Below are 22,183 nucleotides of genomic sequence, written 5' to 3' on the forward strand. Positions count from 1 at the left end.
CCCCGCTTTCCTGCTGGCTCAATTGCTACAATTGCTACCATTTACCATTTTAATTGCTGCTCAACTGCCTTGTTTTCTACAGTATCTCTTATCAGCCGGTAGCCTCTTTGCTATCAGTGCTACAAAGTGCTACATTGTTGGAACTTTCGCTCTTAAGTCTTGGGCTGGCTGGTAGAGATCCTTATTTGCTATACGTACTGCATCACACAGATAGATTCCATTATACTGTACTGGTTTAAATTTAAGAAGCTCCAGTGTAGCAGATTGCTATTAAGTGAGTCCCCACCTGGGAGGAGAGAGAGAGAGAGAGCAGCCCTTCGGAGGAGCTCCCTCCCTCCCTCCCTCACGAACATCCCAGGGCCGGGGAGAGAGGGCTGGGCCAGGGACGCACACACTTCCCTTCCCTCAGACTCCCTCTCACGGAGTTTGGTGGTGGCTGTTGCCCGTCCTTTTCTTTCAGTCAAGAATCCTGCCCCGCAGGGAGCCAGGGAGCAAGAGGGGCACTGCTCCTGACGTAATAAAAACAAGACATTCCCTGAAAATAAGCCACCCAGTGTTTTTTTGAGGGAAAAAAGTTATAAGACGGTGTCTTAAAATGTGAGAAACACGGTAATTAAGCAATAAAGAACTAAAGGGAGTCATTTGCTGGAAAGGAGGACCTGTCAGCTCAGCCAGAGAATAGAGGCTTTGTTAGTGTAACAAAGCCTCAAAAGAACTGGAAAAGAGCTGTGAAGTCTGCCTCTATTTAACTATTTGGAAAGTTGGAGACAGTGTTACAATGGAAGCTAAGGACTTGCCACATTGTTGGAATTAAGTTATATCAAGAAAACTGCAATAGACTTTGATGGATTTTGGCTATACCCCTATGGATAGAAAGTACTTGCTGCCTGTGAGAAAGGAGCTTGGTTTCCAGCACCTACCCAGTTGTTTGGGTTAAATGAAGGCTTGGTGACCTTGGGAGCCAGCTGGAGAAAAGTGAGTGTTTTCCAGCATTGCAGCCACTGTTGGGAATACAGTGGTGTTTTGAATTAAGAGGAAACGAAAGTAATTTCCAGCACGTCGGCTGCTGTGTGGATTATAAAATATTTTGGGTTTTGGTGAAAGTGAAGGTGTTTTCCAGCACATCAGCTGCTGTGTGGATTACAAATGATTTGTGTTTTGGTTGGGGAAGAATTTATGTGATTTCCAGCACGTTGGCTGCTGTGTGGATTACAAAATAATTTTAAGGGCAGAAGTTCTACTGGTCTAGCACATTAGCTGCTAAGTGGATTACAAAATTTGGGACTCTGCAAAGAAGGCACCTCTCTGGAATTAAAGACATTTGCACTGTGGATTACAGTTTTCTGGTTTGGGAAGGCACATTAGCTGCCTGGTGGATTACAAATTATTTGGCAATCATAAAGGTGGAATATACAATTAAAAAATGTCGGGCACGGACAAAAAAATGCAATTGAGAAGGGAATCCAGAGATCAAGCTTTTCAAGAGCAAATTTTGGAATTTATGAAAGAAAATAAGCAGAGCCTACAAAGTTTAACTACAGAGGTTAAAGCTACTACAAAGTGCCTCCAAGAATTTAAAGAAGAATTTGGTGTGCTGAAAAAAGATCTTCAGGAAGTAAAAACACAGGTCTCTGGTTTAAATGTAAGAGTGACAGATATTGAAACAACTAAGTTAACGGACTTAGAAAAGTTGCAGGAAGAAACACAAATTAGGCTTGCTTTTATTGAATTACGAGATAAGGAGAATCAATTAAGACTCAGGAATTTGCCGGAGCTGGAGAAGGGAAAAGGAGATTTAGGAGATTTAATCGCACAAGAATTTTCTGACTGGTGGGGCCTGGACAAAGAAGAGATAAAAGCCACTATTTTGAGGGCCTACAGAGTAGGCCCAAAAAAGAAAAAAGATTCTAATTTCTTGAATGATTGTATAGTGGTTTTCCAAACAAAGGATCAAAGAGATAAGATACTAGGTCATCACTACCAGAAAAAATTGGAAGTTCTCCAGCATACGATAATTTTGTTTAAAGAAACGCCTAAATTCTTTTTGGCTAAAAGAAATAAATATACAGACCTGACAACGATTTTGACAAGGAAAAATATTTTCTTTAAGTGGAAATTTCCAGAGGGCCTGGCATTTAAATATAAACAAAAAGAGTACAAGATCCGTTCGGTTGAGGATAAAAGAAGATTTCTGGAAAGCCACGCAGAGGATTTTAAATCATCAATTGGAGGAGATCAAGGTTTGGGAGCAGGAGCTGGACCAGGAGCATTCGATTTAGAACTGCTGGCAGGAGCAGGAGCTGGGACTGGTGCTGGGCCAGGGGAAGACGTTTAAACTACAAAGCAAGACAAGATGGCGTTAAGAGTACTTTCGTGGAATGTGAACGGGCTAAATTCAAGCGTTAAAAGAAGGAAGATTTATCATGTAGTCAAAAAGCAGAATTTGGATATCATTTGTTTACAAGAGACCCATGTAATCAGGACTCATAGGAAAATTTTACAAAATAAGTTATTGGGCCAAGAATTTATATCTGCTGATAAAGTTAAGAAAAGAGGGGTAGTCATTTATGTAAAGGAAAAATATAATCCTAAATTGTTGTTTAAGGATGAAGTAGGGAGATATATTGCAGTGGAAATATCTTTGCAAGGCGAAAAATGTTTGATACTTGGAATTTATGCACCAAATGAAGCTAAATCAGACTTTTTCAAAAATATACATACTGCGTTATTGGATTATTTGGATTACAAGATTATAATGATGGGAGATTTTAATGGGGCTGTATCGACTATGATGGATAGAACTCAAAGACAAAAAATATCTAATGATGGCAAGCTTCCAAAAACATTTTTTGACTTGGTGGAGAACTTGGATTTAGTAGATGTTTGGAGGCTAAGAAATCCATTGGAAAAAGAGTTCACATTTTTCTCGGACTCGCAAAAGTCAGGAAGTAGATTGGACTACATTTGGATTACAAAGGACTTATGTCCAAAAGTGACAAAAAGCGAGATATGCCCCAGAACTTATTCAGACCACAACGCAGTTTTAATGGAGTTGAAACAGTATCTGCAGGGTTCTTTTAGATGGAGAATGAATGACTCTTTATTGAGAAATGAGCAGATAATTAATAAGGCCCAGAAGATGTTGAAAGATTATTTCGAATTAAATTTGAATAAAGGACAGAATATTACAGTGGTTTGGGATGCCAGCAAAGCAGTAACGAGAGGATTTTTGATTCAGCAGAATACAATTTGGAAGAAGAGGAGAAATGAAAAGAAGGAAAATATTTTGGACAAATTGAAAGAAAAGGAAAAAAAATTGAGAGATAATCCGAAAAGTCAGGAAGTTCAAAAAGAGATAAAAGCTTTGCAGGTGCAGTACTCCCAAATAATAAATGAAGAAATTGAATGGAAAATTAGAAGAATGAAGCAAAGATCGTTCGAATCGGCTAATAAATGTGGGAAATTGTTGGCCTGGCAATTGAAGAAAAGACAAAAAGAGAATACAATTATAAAGATTATGGATGAAGGAAAATCTATTGAGAACCCTGCAGAGATAAGGAAATGTTTTACAAAATATTACAAACAGTTATATAAAAGGGAAAAAGAAGATTTAGATGGGATAGAGAAGTTTATAAAAGAAAATGGACTGCAGAAAATTCCAGCACAACAAAAGAACCTATTGAATGGATTGATTACAAGACAAGAGGTTGAAACGGCAATTCAAGAATTGAAAAATGACAAAGCCCCAGGACCTGATGGACTCACCTCCAAGTATTACAAAACATTAAAAAACTGGTTGATACAACCATTAATGGAGGTAGCAAATGAGATTTTAGGGGGGGGCAAAGCACCAGAGACTTGGAAAGAAGCTTTTATCTCTCTGATACCAAAACCGGATGTGGATAAGACTCAGGTTAAGAATTATAGACCAATCTCCTTATTAAATGTGGATTATAAGATATTTGCTAGTATTTTGGCGTCAAGATTGAAAAGGGTGTTGAAAGACTTAATTCATAAAGACCAGGCAGGATTTCTGCCTGGTAGACATATGAAGGACAATGTAAGAATTATAATAGACATTTTGGAGAGATTGGAAGTGAAAATAAACACCAAAGCAATGTTAATCTTTGTGGATGCCAAAAAAGCTTTTGATAATATTTCTTGGACTTTTATGAAAAGAAATTTTGCAAAAATGGAGGTTGGCCAAAACTTTGTTAATGGGATTAATGGCATTTACTCTGAGCAAAGAGCTAAGATTATTGTAAATAATGTGGTCTCAGAAGAGATAAGAATTGAGAAAGGAACAAGACAAGGGTGCCCACTGATAAGGAGCGATGAAGGTGTCAAAGGAATTACAGTGGGTACAAAACAATATAAGTTAAAAGCCTTTGCAGACGATTTAGTTTTGACTTTGCAGAACCCTGAACAGAGTGCGGTGAGAGCGCTGCAGATAATTCAAGAATTTGGCAGTGTGGCAGGCTTTAAGCTAAATAAAGGGAAAACTAAAGTATTAGACAAGAATTTGACATTGCAAGAGAGACAGAATATAGAGGAGTGCACAGGACTGAAGTGTGCAAAAAAGGTGAAATATCTAGGAGTTAACATGACGTCAAAAAATTTGAATTTGTATAAAGACAACTATGAGAAATTATGGAAAGAAATCCAAAGAGACTTGGAAGTATGGACGAGGTTGAATTTATCTTTAATGGGTAGAATAGCAACTGTTAAAATGAATGTATTGCCGAGAATGTTGTTTTTATTTCAGGCCCTACCGATAGTTGACAAAATGAAATGCTTTCAAGAGTGGCAGAAGACATTGTCTAAATTTGTCTGGCAGGGGAAGAAGCCAAGAATTAAATATAAACTTTTGACTGATGTAAAAGAAAGAGGAGGATTCTCCTTGCCGGACTTAAATATTTATTTTGAAGCCGCAGCTTTCTGTTGGTTGAAGGAATGGTTCTTGTTAGATAATGATGATTTGCTGGATTTAGAGGGCCATAATAATGCATTTGGTTGGCATGCATATTTATGGTATGATAAAGTGAAATTGCATAAAGGTTTTAAAAGTCATATAATTAGGAAATCATTGTTTAATGTTTGGATGAGATATAAAGATTTGTTGGAAAGAAAAACTCCTAGGTGGATCTCACCACTTGAGGCAAAGAAACCTAAAAGGACAAATATGGATGAGAATAGGCTGAAATACAAAGATATTTTGATGGAGGTGGGAAACCACTTCAAGTTAAGACCATATGAACAATTGAAAGATAGGTTGAGCGACTGGTTTCAGTATGTGCAGATAAATGAAACATTCAAATTAGATAAAAAAATAGGATTTCAATCAGAAAAATCGAAATTAGAAATGGAATTACTAGAGACAGACCACAAGAATTTGTCCAGAATGTACAATTTGTTGTTAGAATGGCATTTGAAAGACGAGCAAACAAAATCAGTTATGATTGAATGGGCCAAGGATCTGGGTCATAATGTGATGATGTCGGAGTGGGAAAAATTGTGGAAGAAGGGTATGAAATTTACGGCTTGTACGGTGTTGAAGGAAAACTTGATGAAAATGATGTATAGATGGTATCTGACGCAGGTCAAGTTAGCTAAAATGTACCACAAAAGCGACAACAAATGTTGGAAATGTAAGCAGGATGTTGGCTCATTCTACCATATGTGGTGGACATGCCCTAAGATAAAAGGCTTCTGGGAAATGATCTATAATGAATTGAAAAAGATGTTTAAAAACACATTTTTGAAAAAACCGGAAGCCTTTTTGCTTGGAATAATTGGGGAAGAAATTCCCAAAGACGATGTTAATTTGTTTATGTATGCCACCACAGCTGCTAGGATTTTAATAGCAAAATATTGGAAAAAAGAGGAATTGCCTTCGATGCAGGAATGGCAAATGAAAATGATGGACTATATGGAATTGGCAGAATTGACAGGAAGACTCCGGGACCAGACAAATGACAAAGTTTTAATTTAAAATGTATATAGGGAAGGTATTCGATAATTAGAGTTTGAATATCCAGGAAAATAAAGAGGTTAAGGCATTAGGGAGATAATAGAAGATTGAAAGTTAGAAATTAGGGTTGATGATATGAAGATGAATTAATTTTGAAGTGTTAAAGGGATTACATGATGGGTAAGAAAGATGATTTAGAAACTGCTATAGAAGTTTATAAAAATGAAAATCAGATAGTAGGGAATTGGGGAAGCCTGAAGACAATGAATATCAAAATGGATGAGAAATGATATATTTTTCTGTTATATGTTGTTTGATTTTTGTATTTTTGTATTTTGTATCTTGATGTTTTTTGTATCTGTATTTTATATTTTGTATGTTTGTCGACAAAACGATTAATAAAAAATATATTAAAAAAAAAATCAAAGGAGCCTTATCCAATGAATTTGTTACCAATTAAAAAAAAAATTCTGGTGGGCGCAAGCAAATTTTCCTTCCGAAAGTTTGAGTATAAAGGGTGTTTTTTGAGGACCACTGTTGTATGTTCTGATGTTCACCCCCCTCCCGACATCAGTGCCACACCCACCTCTCTGATTATGGGGATTTTTTTTGGCAACAACAGCGCCCCCCCCTGGAATATCCGCCCAGCCTGATGCGCCTTCTCACCTTTGCACTCAGTGACTCCATCGTGGCACGGGAGGGTCTGCCGGGCTTCGCCAGGGCAGGGAAGCCCCCCAAAGCGGGCAGGAGGGTTGCTGCACTCCCTGCTCCGTGCCGACTCTCCTCCGCAGGCGTCGCAAGGGGACCAGGGGCTCCACGTACTCCAGGCCCCGTCCACTGTGAGCCACAAGAGAAAAGGGGCATGAGTGTGTCGGCCGAGCCCTCCCTCTTTCCTTTATATCAATTTTTATTCAGGGTTTTCAACGTAAAATACAACAAAAGCCAAACTGATCAAAAGAAGGTAAGCTAGGAAAGAAGCGAGAATAAGCAAAGGAAGGAAGGAAGAAGAGGAGGAGAAGAAGGGAAAATAAACACAAGGTTCTCTATTATAAATATACTAGTGTAATTCAGCCCGTTGAGTAAACGGGCGCTAGAACATCCCGGGGTTCGGAGAAGCGCTTGCGCTTCCTTGTTGTCGGCGGCAGGGGGACAGGAACGAAGGAGGAGAAAGCATCCCTTTCTCCTCCTTCCTTCCTCTCCCCCAGCCGCCGACAGGAAGAAGACATCACGGGGTTCGGAGAAGCGCTTGCACAGTGCTTCTCCGAACCCCGGGACCTGTCCTTGTTATTGGCAGCAGCGGGACAGGAACGAAGGAGGAGAAAGCAGCCCTTTCTCCTCCTCCCTTCCTCTTCCCCAGCCGCCGACAGGAAGGAGACATCCCAGGGTTTGGAGAAGCGCTGGCGCAGCGCTTCTCCGAACCCCGGGACCTGTCCTTGCTGGACACACACACGCACATGCTCTCCCCCCCCCCGCCGCCAACGCTCAGTCCGGCTGGGAGCAGTGGTTGGCGGCCGCAGAGAAACGGTAGCTGGGGGGTGGGGAGAGTGTGCGTGTGTGCGTGCAGTCTCTGCATCCAATCCCTGTGTCCGCGGGGCACATGCGCAGTAGTGCGGACACAGGGACACAGGGAATCTGGACGCAGAGACACTTGCACTTTATTATATAGGATTGTAACCCAGGCTTCTTCAAACTCGGACCTCCAGATGTTTGGAGATTCCCATCATCCCTGACCACTGGTCCTGCTAGCTAGGGATCATGGGAGTTGTAAACCAAAAACATCTGGAGGGCCGAGTTTGAGGAAGGTTGTTGTAACTCCTAAACACCTATCAACCCAGTTGGATGGGTGGGGTACAAGTAATAAAATTATTAGGAGTATTAAGCTGGGGTAGGAGTCAGAGTATCAGGCTGGGAGCTGGAGGGACGAGGGTTCAAATCACCCATGTTCAACTATGAAGCTTGGTGGGTGCCAGTCACGGCCACTCAGCCTAGCCTACCTCTCAGGGTTGCTGTTAAACGGCGAGGGAGAAAAACCCTCTCTAGGTCACCTTGAGCTCCTCAAGCTGGGCTATAAATGCACAATAAGACTATTGCACAGTAGGAAGAAAGTGGGTTGAGTCATACCTACCAAGTTGCTGTGGGAGAAATAAGGGACCAGACCGGAAGTAGAAGACCAGAAGTAGTGCTGCCGCCATTTTGGAACTGGGCGGAGCATGCTCAGAAGTGACTTTTGAAGCTGCTTTGCCCAGTTCCGAAATGGCCGCCGCGCCAGAAGTCGCACTGCAGCCATTTTGGAACTGGGCAGAGCTGCATCAAAAGTCGCTTCTGAGCATGCTCCGCCCAGCTCCAAAATGGCCGCCGCACCAGACTAAACCGGGGGAAAACAAAAAAATCTGTTTTTTCAGCTGAGAACAGCTAGAAAAACGGGGGTTTCCCAGAGAATACGGGAGACTTGGCAGCTATGGGTTGAGTCCCCCCCTCCCCATCTGAGCCCCTTTCCCTCTCTAACCACTTTTTACAAAAGTTGATTCTCAGGATCCGTGAGTTTGGTTTCTGCCCCCAGCCACCCTCCTGTTTGCCCCAGAGGTTTGGTACCTGGGCAGAAAGAATCCATGGGGCACTCCTTCCTCTGAAGCTGGATCCCGCTGTCGCCGTGGTGCTCTTGCAGCCCCTCGCACTCGGGACCCCCGTTCTGGGGCTTGGGGCAAGCGCAGGCCCGGTAGCGGGTGACCATTTCGTTGCCGCACGTCCGGGAGCAGGGGCTCCACGGGGACCAGCCGCACCAGCTGCCCGGGACTGGAATAAGGAGGGAAAGAGGTCGCGGGGGTCCCAAGGGAGCCTCTCCCACTGGGGGCCCCCCTTCCTCTGCGTGAGCCGCCCCGCCCGGCAATACCTCACTGCGGGACTCACCGGCACAAGCTCGACTGGTGCAGATCAGCTTTCCTTCGGAGCAGGTGCTGGGAAGAGAGAAAGAGGCAGGCAATGAGAGCCCCCCTGTGGCCAGAGCTGGAAGGAGCCCCAAGAGCCTGCGGTCAACGTGCAAGATAACAAAAGCATTCTGGGAAATGATATATAATGAGTTGAAAAAATGGGGGGGGGAACCGGAGGCTTTTCTACTAGGTACTTTAGGCGCAGAGATTCTGAAGGAGCAGAAATGACTATTCGTGTACGTGACGACAGCAGCACGGATTCTACCGGCCCAGAGATGGAAAGACGATAAAGTTCTGACCAGAGACGAATGGTTGATGAAGATGATGGGCCAGGCCGAAATGGCGAAATTGACCGGGGAAATCAGAAACCAGGAAGAGAAGGACTTCAAGAAGGAGCAGGGGAAATTTACAACGTGCTTAAGAGAACACCGTAAACAACTAAAAACTTTAGCAGGATTTGAGTAATGCTTGTAATATACGAAGAATTGTGGTAAAAAAATGGATTATTTGCTTTTTTAAAAAAAATAGAGAAAATAAGGGAGGCAGTTGGGGGGAAATGATTGATAATGGCAACCGTGGAAGGGCAGAGTGGAGTCAAGGGATTCAGGGAATGCTAAATGGTGATGTTGATGTATAATGTTTAAATTCAAATTGGTTATGCAAAATTCAATCAATCAATCAAATCAATGGAAGGGTCCCTGAGAGCCATCTAGACTAACCCCCTGCAATGCAGGACTCACAAGTAAATGATAACAGAATCATGGCGTTGTAGAGGCCGGAGGCGCCCCCAAAGGTCATCTAGCCTAACCCGCTGCAATGCAGGAATCACAGCTAAATAGTAGCTGTCCTTTGACCCCCGGCACCCCTGTTCCGCTGCACCTCTGGAGGCCCCAGCGCTCAGCCCCCCGCGTCTCTGCCTGGCCTCACCAGGTGTTGCATCCGTCGGAGCGAGGGACGGTCTCTCCCGGCAGGTGTCGGAGGCCGGTGAGCAGGTCCAGGCAGGGGCAGAGGTCCTTCTCCACGCAGGACGTGCCGTTCAGGACTTTCCCCCCGGCGCAGTAGCAGCCGGGCTCACAGGTCCAGAGGCAGTGCTATGGGTGGGAGAGGGGTGTGTGTGAGCCATTCTCGGGGTGGGAAGACAAAGGCACATGGCAGCGAGGAGGGGCAGAGTTTGCAAGAGAGCGCCAAGGTCTACAGCAGCCTCTGGCAACCCAGCGAGGCAGAGCTATGTGCGCCATGCAGCCGTGCCGGCTGGGGCAGGCGAGAGTCGACAGGGCAACCAACCTCACAGGGTTGTTGTGAGGTTGACCTGAGGCCACCTTGAGCTCCTTGGGGGCGGGAAGGTGGGATAGGAAAGCAATTAATGAAGATAAAAGAAATCGTCCCAGAGACAAAAGCCGTGGGGCTGGGGGTCCGCCACGCAGAGACGGGCCTCACCGAGATGTCGTCGCAGGAGCGGGGGCAGGGGGGCCCACAGCGGCTGTAGGCGGCGCCCTCGAGGGCAGAGCAGTCCACACCTGTGCCAGGTAGGAAAGAAAGGACAGGTGGAAGCGACCTGGGCAGGGCAGTGCCCACAACCTCTCCCCACAACCACCCTCCAAAACAGAGAGAGTGCAGCTTCCTTGGCCCTAAAGCTTGGAAATATTAAATTACCGAATAATTCCCTCTTTAATATACTGTATACATTCCTGTGTGTTGTCTCAATTTAAGCAAATCACCAACTCTGTTTTTTCAAAGAATCTTCAACATATTTCAACTCAGCTTTAGATCTTTGTTTTGGTATATTCCTAATTGCTGCTGTCATTTTCGCCAAATTCATGAATTCTATTAATTTAATCTGCCATTCCTGGATTTTTGGTACTTGCTCCCCTTTCCAATTTTGGGCTATAAGCAACCCGGCTGCTGCACAAGCATATAAAAAAATATTTTTCCTATCCTCAGGAATATTTTCAGGAATCATATTTAATAAAAAAAAGGCCTCTGGTTTCTTCTCGAATGTAGCCGGATATGTTTAATTAACAAGAGAAGCGACATATAAACGACTAGAAGTCAATTTTAAATTTACTGTCTTTATGTTTGTTTTTTATGATTTTGTACATCAGGATTATTTTGTGTTAAATCGTTTAATTTGTTTATTTTTGTTCTATTTGTCTATTTTGTGTGTATGCATGTTTGTATTTTATGAATTTAAATAAAGCTTATTTTATATTTTGAAAAAAAGAAAAAAGAAATGGCTCTTGTCATGCCATAGTGGTGGCAGCCCCCAAGCACACAGCCCCCCCCAGGCAACAGGGGCCGTCCTTCTTCCAGGAAAGGCTCCCCGGAAGCCCCCACCCATTTTGGGGTGGGGTGGGGGAAGTGCGATGGGACAGGGGCAGAGATTTTACCAAAACTTCTCGGTGTGTCTCTGGCGTGCGGGTGTGGGTGGGTGGGTGTCTTCTGATCCCAGCCCTGACTCACCTGGACACGGGTTCAAGCTGCAGCCCTCCACCTGGGTGGGGACCCCCTCGCAGTAGTCCCCGCCCCCCTGTGGGGCGGGGCTGTCGCAGGCCCTCGCCCGGCTCCTCATGCCTCCCCCGCAGCTGGCAGTGCAGTCGGTCCAGGGGCTCCAGCCCCCCCAGCCCCCGTTCCCTGCAACCATGGGGAAGAAAAGAGCAAGTGTGGGTCGCTGGACCCCCCCCCCCCCATTGCAGACTCCCTCCCTCCTGTGCAGTTTGCCCCCCAGGTGGAGGAAAGAGGGAAGTTGTGAAGGCGAGGGCTTGACGCTTGGAACGGCAGCAGGAAGGAATAGGGGTGTTTACATATAATAGATTAGAATTAGTGGAAGTGAGGGAGATAAACAGAGGTTGTAGATATTACTATGGTGTAAAATAAGTATTGTTAGAAATTGATGACAAATTAATTAAGAAGAAAGATTTGGAGAGAATATAAAAGATCAAGATGTAAAAGATATAGAAATAAGGTAATATCAAGTAATAACTAGAAGTATATAAGATTTAGAGTTTACTACTGAAGATACGTAAAGAATCGCAGGAGTAGGAATGAGGAAGTAAATAGATTAGTAATAAGGGTTATAAGTTTGAATTTTTGTTTTTACATTTTTTGTATTTTTTGTACTTTTTGTCTTTTTCTGTTTTGTATGTTTTATTTTTTTGTTTTGTTTTGTATTTTTTAAAATGTTTTTTTTAATTGTTTGAAAACATTAATAAATATATTTTTTTTTTTTAAAGGAATAGGGGTGTTTACTTACGGGCGCAGGGCTGGGCCTGGCACGGTTTGTCCTCGCGTTCGGGACCCAAGCAGGGCAGCCCCATCCCGGACGGAGGGGGGTCCGTGCAGAAGTGGTACCGGTTCCGTAGCCCCAGCCCGCAGGACGCCGAGCACTCGCTCCAGGGGGTCCATTCTGACCACTGGCCGTTCACTGGGGGAAAGGAAGGGAAGCCATCTGTAAGAAGGTCTGAATGGGTGTTGGCGAGCTTTGATCTTTCTGGGGGAGCCTCGAGATGGAGCAGGGGGTTGGGGGCACAGCAATACTCAAGATTGTGGACAGAAAGCCCTCCTTCCCACAGAGCTGACCTGTGGAACTCCTTCCCACCGGAGGCAGGGGTGGCCACCAACCTGGTTAGCTTTAAAAGGTAAAGGTAAAGGGCCCCCTGACCAGCAGGTCCAGTCGTGTCCGACTCTGGGGTTGCGGCGCTCATCTCGCTCTATAGGCCGAGGGAGCCGGCGTTTGTCCGCAGACAGCTTCCGAGTCATGTGGCCAGCAGGACAAAGCTGCTTCTGGTGAACCAAAGCAGCACACGGAAACGCCGTTTACCTTCCCACCAGAGCGGTACCTATTTATCTACTTCCACTTTGATGTGCTTTCGAACTGCTAGGTGGGCAGGAGCTGGGACCGAGCAATGGGAGCTCACCCCATTGCAGGGATTTGAACCGCCGACCTTCTGATCAGCAAGCCCTAGGCTCTGTGGTTTAACCCACACCGCCACCTGGGTCAGCTTTAAAAGAGGATGAGATAAATTCATGGAGGAGGAGGAGAGAGGGCTACTAACTAGGACAGCTCTGCTCTGCCTGTGGGAAGCCAACAAGCTGGATCCGAGCACAAGAGCAACTCTCTCCTCTTGTGGTTTTCAGCAACTGGTCTTCAAAAGCATCGCTACCCAGGAGGTGGAGGAAGATTGTAGTCCTCATGGCTAGGAGCCATCAATAGCCCCAGATGATTCAAGGTCACCTGAAAGGGCCCGAGCTCTTTGCAATGGGAAGCAAGAGGACGGCTGTTTCGGAGCAAGAACCTCCAAACGGCAAGTGTCTCAGCGAGCCAGGCCTTACCGTCACCGCAGGCCGCCCTGGAGCAGTTGCCCACCCGACCGGAGAGGCAGGTGCTGCAGAGAGGAAGAGAGAGCATTCTTAGTGAGAGTCCCGTAGACTGCAAGAAGATCAAACCTATCCATTCTTAAGGAAATCAGCCCTGAGGGCTCACTGGAAGGACAGAACCTGAAGCTGAGGCTCCAATACTTAGGCCACCTCATGAGAAGAGAAGACTCCCTGGAAAAGACCCTGATGTTGGGAAAGATGGAGAACACAAGGAGAAGGGGACGACAGAGGACGAGATGGTTGGACAGTGTTCTCAAAGCTACCAACATGAGTCTGACCAAACTGCGGGAGGCAGTGGAAGACAGGAGTGCCTGGCGTGCTCTGGTCCATGGGGTCATGAAGAGTCGGATACGACTAAACGAATAAACAACAACAGCCAGCCTCTTATCACTGACATGCTTCAGTCTAATTAAGGCATGGAGGGGTTAAAACCATGTCCACTTCCCCTTACCTGGGGAGGAGCTAGGGAGGAATCAAGCTTTTGTTCTCCTCCAATCTACTTGTGAATCTCAGAGCGCAAAGAGGGTTGAGCTGCTTGCTCCAGCTCGGACCGCATGGCTGTCACCAGCCACTCTAGAGTTCCTATACCAACAATCTAGCAACTTTTGCCACTTTCCAAGCAAGCAAAGATTCACTGCCTGTGCAACTGTTCTGAAGCACATGAATCTGACCTTTGGAGAATTTGTAAGCAAACCAATTTTTAACTTACCAAAGGTGTGGTCTTTTCCTATGCTGGGGGAAGAGGGAAACTTGGGAAAGAAACCATTTTTGGAACTCGCTCAAACGGGCATATTTTTAAAAGCCTAGATGTCCCATCCCCCAATAGATTTAATTAAAGTTTTAAAGAAAATATACAAAGGTCAATATCAAACATCAAATATATTTTTATCTATGATAAAAGGACTAATCTAATCTAAACACAAACTAATCTAAACACAAACCAAATTAGGACTAATCTAAACACAAACCAAAAGGAAGGGAAGAGGGAAGGGGGGGGGGAGAACTTTAGATTCTGTGTCTGTCAGCTTCTTCAGCCCAGACATCATACGATCATTTTCTTTTTCACACAAAAAGTCTATAAGAAATTCCCAAACTTAATACTGACAATGATTTTTGTTTGATTGAACCCGTCCACTTTGCCATCCCAGCCAGGTCTGATAGTTATAACCACCGTTCCTCCGTGAGGCGACAACGAATCCCGAGCATAGACAAGTCTCGCCGCTAACAGCCTATATTTCTATGCTTTGCGTTGTAGCATATTTTCTGACTTTAAATCTCTGCTGGGGTCCTCTCACAAAAAGAGTACCTGCCCCAAACTTGGAACTTCTCTTTTCCATCTCTCTCTCTCTCTCTCTCTCTCTCTCTCTCTCTCTCTCTCTCTCTCTCTCTCTCTCTCTCTCTCTCTCTCTCTCTCCATATTTGCACCAACAGTTAGAGTTGGCAGGAAGGGGCATGTCTGGGCAAGAAACAGAGGAAAAGGCACTGACCAGTTTTCACAGCCTTTGGGTACCACGTCTCCTGGGCCGTACAGCATCCCGTCGAGGGCACAGGGGCAATCCTCCTCTGGCACGCAGAGATTGTTCTGTAAGCGGCGGAGAGAGAAGGGGGCAGCATTAGAGGCAGAAACACGCCACCCTCCCCTCCTTCTGAGATCAGTCTCCCCCAAATGGGGGCCCTCTGGAAATTTGAATGACTAAACTTATTTTGTATACAGTGGTACCTCAGTTTACGAACACAATTGGTTCCGGAAGTCTGTTCATAAACTGAAGCGTTGATAAACTGAAGCGAACTTTCCCACTGAAAGTAATGGAAAGTGAATTAATCTGTTCCAGATGGGTCCGCGGCGTTCGTAAACCGAAAATTCATAAACCGAGGTGTTTGTAAACCGAGGTTCCACTGTACACAAAAAATGAATTATGCTGCCTGGTATCGGGAAGTTTTTAATGTTTGATGTTTTATTATGTCTTTATATGTGCTTGAAGCTGCCCAGAGTGGCTGGGGTATAAATCATAACAATGTTAATTATTATTATTTACCTAATTAAAACATCTTGTGTTTTCCCCGCTGTCTGGGGGCTCCTGCTGCTGGGAGTTGTAGTTCAGACCTTCCTGAGGGGCTCAGGTTGGGGAAGACTAATCTGCTATCAATCAATCAATTATCCATCCTTCACCCTAAGGCCCCAACGCAGCATTACAGCATTAAAACACAATATTAAAAACAGTGTAAGACAACTTGCGGACATAAAAATGAGGTGGGTCCAGATTAGGTGCCGCCACGGAGAAGGCCCTGCCCTGGGGGATTCCCCCCCCCCGTCTCTGCATGGGATAAATGGTGGGGAGCAGAGACTCACCAGCAAGACGGTGCTGTTGGGGCAGTAGCAGCCAGCATGGCAGGTCTTGTTGGCGCTGGGCACTGCATTGAGCTCTGCGCAGGAAGCCGGTTCGTTGGCACATTCCTGCCACACCTTCCCCTCCGGGCAGACGCCTGGCACCTCACCTGGTTGGGAAATAATAATAATAATAATAATAATAATAATAATAATAATAATAATACAGTAATAATAATGGTTTATTATTTATACTCCGCCCATCTGGCTGGGTTTCCCCAGCCACTCTGGGCAGCTTCCAACAGAAATATTAAAATACACTAATTTCTTAAAGATTAAAAGCTTCCCTAAACAGGGCTGCCTTCAGATGTCTTCTAAAAGTCTGGTAGTTGTTTTTTCTTTTGACATCTGGTGGGAGGGCGTTCCACAGGGGGGGGGGAGTGCAAGGCAGAAGTGGGTGGAGCATTTCGAGGGGGCAGGGGCTAGCCGGGGGGTTAGCCTGGCGCTACTGAGGTCATCCCGCCGAAATACTTAGATGCAGACAACCGTGCCAGGAGTTTCTGTGCACTCAGTGGAATGGGGGTGTCGTGGCACCTTTCAGATTTATCCATTTATTCCATTTATATATGGCTTGATTGCAAATGCAACCTCCGAAGCACTTTGCAGGGGAAAAAATTACATGATAAAATAATCAATAAGAAAAAAAAATAACAATTTAAGGCTTTTGTAAGAGTAGACCTAAAAACAGATGGAAACTCGCACCTGCTTTCTAAAGCAGCTTGTCCAAACAAGAATGTTTTTAACAGGTGCTGAAAAGAGAACAGTGAAGGCTCCTGCTTGGTGTCAAGAGGCAGGGAGTTCCAAAGTGTCGGTGGTACCCCAACAAAAGATTGAGTACTTACAGATGCAGAATGGATATTGCGTGGCTCCAGCAATGGTGCCCATTCCGCTGAATGGGCATATATGGGGTTAGGCGACTGCGCAGGTAAACTGGTCCCAGGTAGCCTCCCCCTTCCAATTCGCAAGCCAGAAAACAGGCATATTGTGGGGGTGTCAAGCCACAGGAACACCAAGCAGGCAGCGGAGGTCTGTGCCCTCTTTCCCTCCCTCGCTAAAGAGGCAGGATATTTCTGAACGCAGAGGCTGTTGCCTTTGATTGGAAAACAGGCCATAAGATCAGCAGCAGCCAAACTTTTTTGGGGAACTGCCTCCTCGGTTCCCATCAGCTTATCCCCAGCGCCCCCTGCGCCCCCTGCCCACCCCCCCAGCATTATTCAGAATAGTGGTTTGCACAACCCACCAAGGGAGATAGTAACGCAATCAAACTCAAGACAAGAGCAATCAATTGCCTATTTGTTCCAAACCCAAACAAAGCTATTCAGCCTAATTAATTCTGCAAAACTGGTGCACTTGACTGATAGTCATTGGCACCCCAAGTGTCCCCCTGCCTTCCCCTGGGTAATCCCAGGATATATTGTTTATTAATATACTTCCTAACTTGCACTAGCAAGTTCCTTTAATTAGCAGAGTTTGACATTCGCCTTTTAAACGCACAGCGGATAACTGGTTGCAGGCTTGTGTAAGCCTCTCACTGTTAGGTTCCTGGTAAGTTCCTTTATATCCCCTCTTAAAAGAATAAACACGCCACAATCTTATTTGAAGTCAATAAAAGAAGTTTACTCACATCATCAGTTCACAGTTGGATTCCTGAAGGCAGACTTAGTTACAGAGTATATACATGTGGATCTATCCCATATGGGGATAATCCCAGTGTCCAACAAAGCATTTCTAGCTAAAAAAGAGCTGCTCCAACAACGAAGGAAGTCAAAGAGAGAGGGTGTGGCATTATGCCTTGTCCTTTCCTTACCTGGACAGGTAAGGTCACGCCCACCTCTAGTCACATGCAAAAGGAAGGATGTTCCAGCCCAGGAGGAAAACAAGGAATGTTGTGTTTGACTGCTACCAGTGAATTACATCCCACCGCACGCCCCCCCCCCCCGCTTTGGGAATCATAACAAGCCTTTCTGTCTCACTCAGAACTGGGATGGGTTCACCAGACTCACCTGTGCAGGGGGGAAGGTGGCAGGTGGCAAATTCGATCCGGCGCAAGACGGTCAGGCTGGCCCTTGTGCGATTCCGGTATCCGCCTCCACATGGCACAGAGCACTCAGACCAGGGTCCCCACTCCATGCCGGAAGCTGGGAAGGCGGGGGGGGGAGGAGAAGGAACCCCAGGGGGCAACGATGAGAAGCCCCCGAGGAAGAACAGAGACGGGGAGAGACTCTGTGCTATTCCCACCTGCCTTGCCCCACCCTCTAGCCCTGTGAAGGGGGAAGAGACGCTCTTTGCCATCAGTGGGGGGTGGGATTTCTGCCCCACCTCCGGCCCAAGGAACCTTCATGGGCACCATGTGTTTGTGTGTTTTAATGCGCTGAAAGGAGCGAAAGATTACGAGTCATGCAGGATGTAGAGAGAGCGTGCATGAAATTAACAGTGCTCAGTTTATTTTTTGGTCGCTATTTTGTTAATGCTTTCAAATATTGTTTTATAGATTATAAATGCTGATTTTTAAAAATCATATGATATGACTTTAATTGTGAGGTTCAGCTTCTTTTTCCCGTTGCTGCTTTGTTAACAGAATGCTGCAAATTGTAATTGTTAATTACAGTGGTACCTTTGGTTCTCAAACTTAATCCATTCCGGAAGTCTGTTCCAAAACCAAAGCGTTCCAAAAACAAGGCACGCTTTCCCATAGAAAGTAATGCAAAACGGATTAATCCGTTCCAGACTTTGAAAAACAACCCCCAAAACAGCAACTTCACATGAATTTTACTACCTAACGAGACCATAAAATGAAAGCAATAATCAATGTACTGTACTATAAAATAAATAAGATAGTATTGTAGATGATAAAAATTAAAATTACTTTTTTTCCTCATCTGTAGTCATTCTTTGGATGGGGGATTTTATCCATTTCCGCAGTCACACAATCAGCAGCTGAACTGGGTTCCACACAGTCACAAAAATAAATTAACCCCAAAAGCCTAAAAAACGCAAAATGAATAGCAAAAACAAAAACGCCAAACTTAATCCATTACGGGAGTCCGTTTGACTTCTGAAATGTTCAAAAAACCAAGGTGCAGCTTCTGACCAGGAAACAATTGCTTTCAGCCACATTGGATGTTCGGCTTCCAAAAAACGTTCGAAAAACAGAACACTTACTTCCGGATTTTTGGCGTTTGAGAACCAAGGTACCACTGTATTCTATACGATTTCTACTGTATTTGTGATGTTCAGTTCTGTTCTATTTATGGTTTGTAAGCCGCTTTGGGATTCATTCGAATGAAAAGTGGCCTGGAAATGTAATGAATTAAATCGGTGGCGACTTCCCTCCTCTGCTTGCTTTCCTCCCCATCCCTCTGACCCACAGCCTGACCCCCTCCCCTCTCCTTGAACCCCTCTCCCCGCTCTCTCTTACCCTGGCAAGGCTGCAGACTGCAGAATTCAATCTCCATGTTGGGTCCCGGGCAGGTCTGTCCTCCGTCGGAGGCAGGGAGCTCGGAACTGGAGCGGAAGCGGCGCCGAGTGCCCACGTTGCAGCTGCGGCTGCAGGCGCCCCAGTCGCTCCAGGCGCAGTTGGCTGCAGAGAGGAAGGCCAGCTCAGGGCGGGGGGGAATCTCTTTCTGGGCGCCTTCCCCAGATATTTTTTCTATTATTACTTTTATTATATAAAATACATTGAAATAAATCGAGCCGCTGATGGAACTCAAGCCCTCTCAAGATAGAGTGTTTAGAGACCCAATTTATTTTTCATTTGTCAGTTTTCCAAAAGCGTATAAGAAACATAACAAAGACTTAATTCTCAAATCCGAACAACTATTTTAAAAAGAAATGGAAAAAAGAAACAAAAAAAGAATGGCAAGACAAATTGTTTGATTATATTGAATTGGCCAGACTGACAGAGGCAATTAGGGGTCAGCCCAAATTCCAAAAAGAATGGGGAAAATATATGGTATTTATACATCGTTAACTATCTGTTTTGTATAAATTTTGGTATGTTAGGATGTATTATTTGTATTTCTTTGTTTTTCGTTGGTTTTTCGTTGTTTGTTTTTTTGATTGTGTATTATTATTTTCATGGGCAGTTTTACAAGTGTGTGTGTGTGTGTGTGTGTGTGTGTGTGTGTGTGTGTTATAAAACTCAATAAAAAATAAATAAAAATAAACAAAAATACTAAACAGTAATGGCTAGTTCAAAGTCTGTTGTAAAAAAGAGTGCCTACAAGCATGTGTCGATCTGCGATGTGTTTTAATATTTTTTTACTACCTGAAATTGACAAATCAGGCTTCTGTGTATAAATGCATACAAAGAGCAGCAAGGCTTTTATACACAACCTCACTGATCTCTCCGAACAGTCGTTAAATTCGATGGCCCCATATTCTCTTCCACAATAAATCGCGGTGCATTACGCAGCCACCTGCGCCATGCGCTATTTGACTGCAATTGACATGCCTGGCCACGAAAAAGCCACTGGTGAGCAGTCTGCAACAAAACACCTGGAAATGCGATGGCTTGAGAGGGGCACTGCACACAGTATTCAAAGTTAAACACACATAGAAGGTTAAACAGGCACTTGCGATCCCCAGAAGGTGTGGCCTCAGGACAGGTGTGCGATCTCCATTCCACCCATCCATCTATCCGCCAAGAGTGGGCTATCATCTTATTTGATCCTTACAACAACCTTGCGAGGTGGGCTAAAGTGACGCGCCTGTGAGCTTCGTGGCTTGGCCATTTTCTGCTCCACCCAGTTGGGCAGAGGGGCTGTGGCTCACCTGGTAGGCTGCCTGCCTTGCATGTGGGAGCCCCCAGGTTCAATTCCTACCGGCATCCTCTGCTAAATTTCCATTGGAGGGAGCAGGTGCCGGGGGTTGGACTAGATAACCCCTGGTGTCCCCTTCCAACTCTACAATTCTGTGTGAGTGCCTGAAGGCGGTTGGAGGATGGGTGGCGGCTAACAGATTGAGGTTGAATCCTGACAAGACAGAAGTACGGTTCTTGGGGGACAGGAGGCGGGCAGGTGTGGAGGATTCCCTGATCCTGAATGGGGTAACTGCTCCTGAAGGACCAGGTGCGCAGCCTGGGAGTCATTTTGGACTCACCGCTGTCCATGGAGGCGCAGGTCAATTCTGTGTCCAGGGCAGCTGTTTACCAGCTCTATCTGGTATGCAGGATGAGACCCTCCCTGCCCGCAGACTGTCTCGCCAGAGTGGTGCATGCTCTGGTTATCTCCCGCTTGGACTACTGCAATGCGCTCTACGTGGGGCTACCTTTGAAGATGACCCGGAAACTACAATTAATGCAGAATGCGGCAGCTAGACTGAGAGCGGCTGCCAAGACCACATAATACTGGTCTTGAAAGACCTACATTGGCTCCCAGGACGTTTCCAAGCATAATTCAAAGTGTTGGTGCTGACCTTTAAAGCCCTAAATGGCCTCGGTCCAGTATACCTGAAGGAGCTTCTCCACCCCCATCATTCAGCCTGGACACTGAGGTCCAGCTCCGAGGGCCTTCTGGCGGTTCCCTCCCTGCGGGAAGTGAGGTTTCAGGGAACCAGGCAGAAGAGGGCCTTCTCGGTAGTGGCACCCGCCCTGTGGAAACCCTCCCGTCAGATGTCAAAGAAATAAACAACCATATGAAATTTAGAAGACATGTATAGGCAGCCCTGTTTAGGGACGTTTTTAATGACTTATGTTTTAATGTTGTTGGAAGCTGCCCAGAGTGGCTGGGGAAACCCAGCCAGATAGGGCGGGGTAGTAATAATAATAATAATAATAATAATAATAATAATAATAATATACAGTGGTGGGACGCAGGTGGCGCTGTGGGTTAAACCACTGAGTCTAGGGCTTGCTGATCAGAAGGTCAGTGGTTCGAATCCCCGCGACGGGGTGAGCTGCTGTTGCTTGGTCCCAGCTCCTGCCAACCTAGCAGTTGGAAAGCACGTCAAAATGCAAGTAGATAAATAGGAAGGTACAGCGGGAAGGTAAATGGCGTTTCCGTGTGCTGCTCTGGTTTGCCAGAAGCGGCTTTGTCATGCTGGCCACATGACCTGGAAGCTATACGCCGGCTCCCTCGGCCAATAATGTGAAATGAGCGCGCAACCCCAGAGTCGGTCACGACTGGACCTAATGGTCTGGGGTCCCTTTACCTTTACCTTTTACTACAATGGTATGGTTCTAAGTCCTTCTCTACTTCTCTACACCTGTCAGTGTGAACTGTTCTGGGCTAGTGCAATAAATACTCTGACCTAGCAGGAAAGGCGGTCGCCTCTGTTTACCTGGACAGGACTCTGTGGTACATGCCATCTCTCCATCCTTGCAGGTGCTGGAAAGGAAAAGGGGCACATTATGTCACTGCGTAGATGTCTTACGAGTTGCATCAATGGGGAAATGCAAGGTGAAAATCATTTAGAATGATTTGCGCTCAGAAGAACAGGGCGGATCCCCTGCAAGAGGCCCGGAGGGTGGGGGCTTTATCTTCTTTCCATCTCTGGGCCAATAACACCTGCGCAGCCGTGGTCGCT

The 22,183-nt window shown here is 45.5% G+C and overlaps 1 protein-coding gene across 1 annotated transcript in view; it reads right to left on the reverse strand.

The window, feature by feature from the left end:
- The window catches only part of LOC118092051 (SCO-spondin-like), a 187,176-nt gene that overhangs the window by 52,000 nt on the left and 112,993 nt on the right, over window positions 1-22,183 (reverse strand). Inside the window, exons 64-76 of the mRNA XM_060281073.1 lie at window positions 21,938-21,984; window positions 19,077-19,238; window positions 17,662-17,796; window positions 15,623-15,768; window positions 14,760-14,854; window positions 13,228-13,280; window positions 12,149-12,319; window positions 11,359-11,529; window positions 10,336-10,415; window positions 9,826-9,989; window positions 8,879-8,925; window positions 8,564-8,764; window positions 6,667-6,808 (exon numbers count right to left, since the gene is read on the reverse strand). Coding sequence (XP_060137056.1) covers window positions 6,667-6,808; window positions 8,564-8,764; window positions 8,879-8,925; window positions 9,826-9,989; window positions 10,336-10,415; window positions 11,359-11,529; window positions 12,149-12,319; window positions 13,228-13,280; window positions 14,760-14,854; window positions 15,623-15,768; window positions 17,662-17,796; window positions 19,077-19,238; window positions 21,938-21,984 — 1,614 coding nt within the window. The remainder of the gene's footprint in view (window positions 1-6,666; window positions 6,809-8,563; window positions 8,765-8,878; window positions 8,926-9,825; window positions 9,990-10,335; window positions 10,416-11,358; window positions 11,530-12,148; window positions 12,320-13,227; window positions 13,281-14,759; window positions 14,855-15,622; window positions 15,769-17,661; window positions 17,797-19,076; window positions 19,239-21,937; window positions 21,985-22,183) is intronic.

This window comes from Zootoca vivipara, chromosome 12 (assembly GCF_963506605.1).
Source record: "Zootoca vivipara chromosome 12, rZooViv1.1, whole genome shotgun sequence".
NCBI lineage: Eukaryota > Metazoa > Chordata > Lepidosauria > Squamata > Lacertidae > Zootoca > Zootoca vivipara.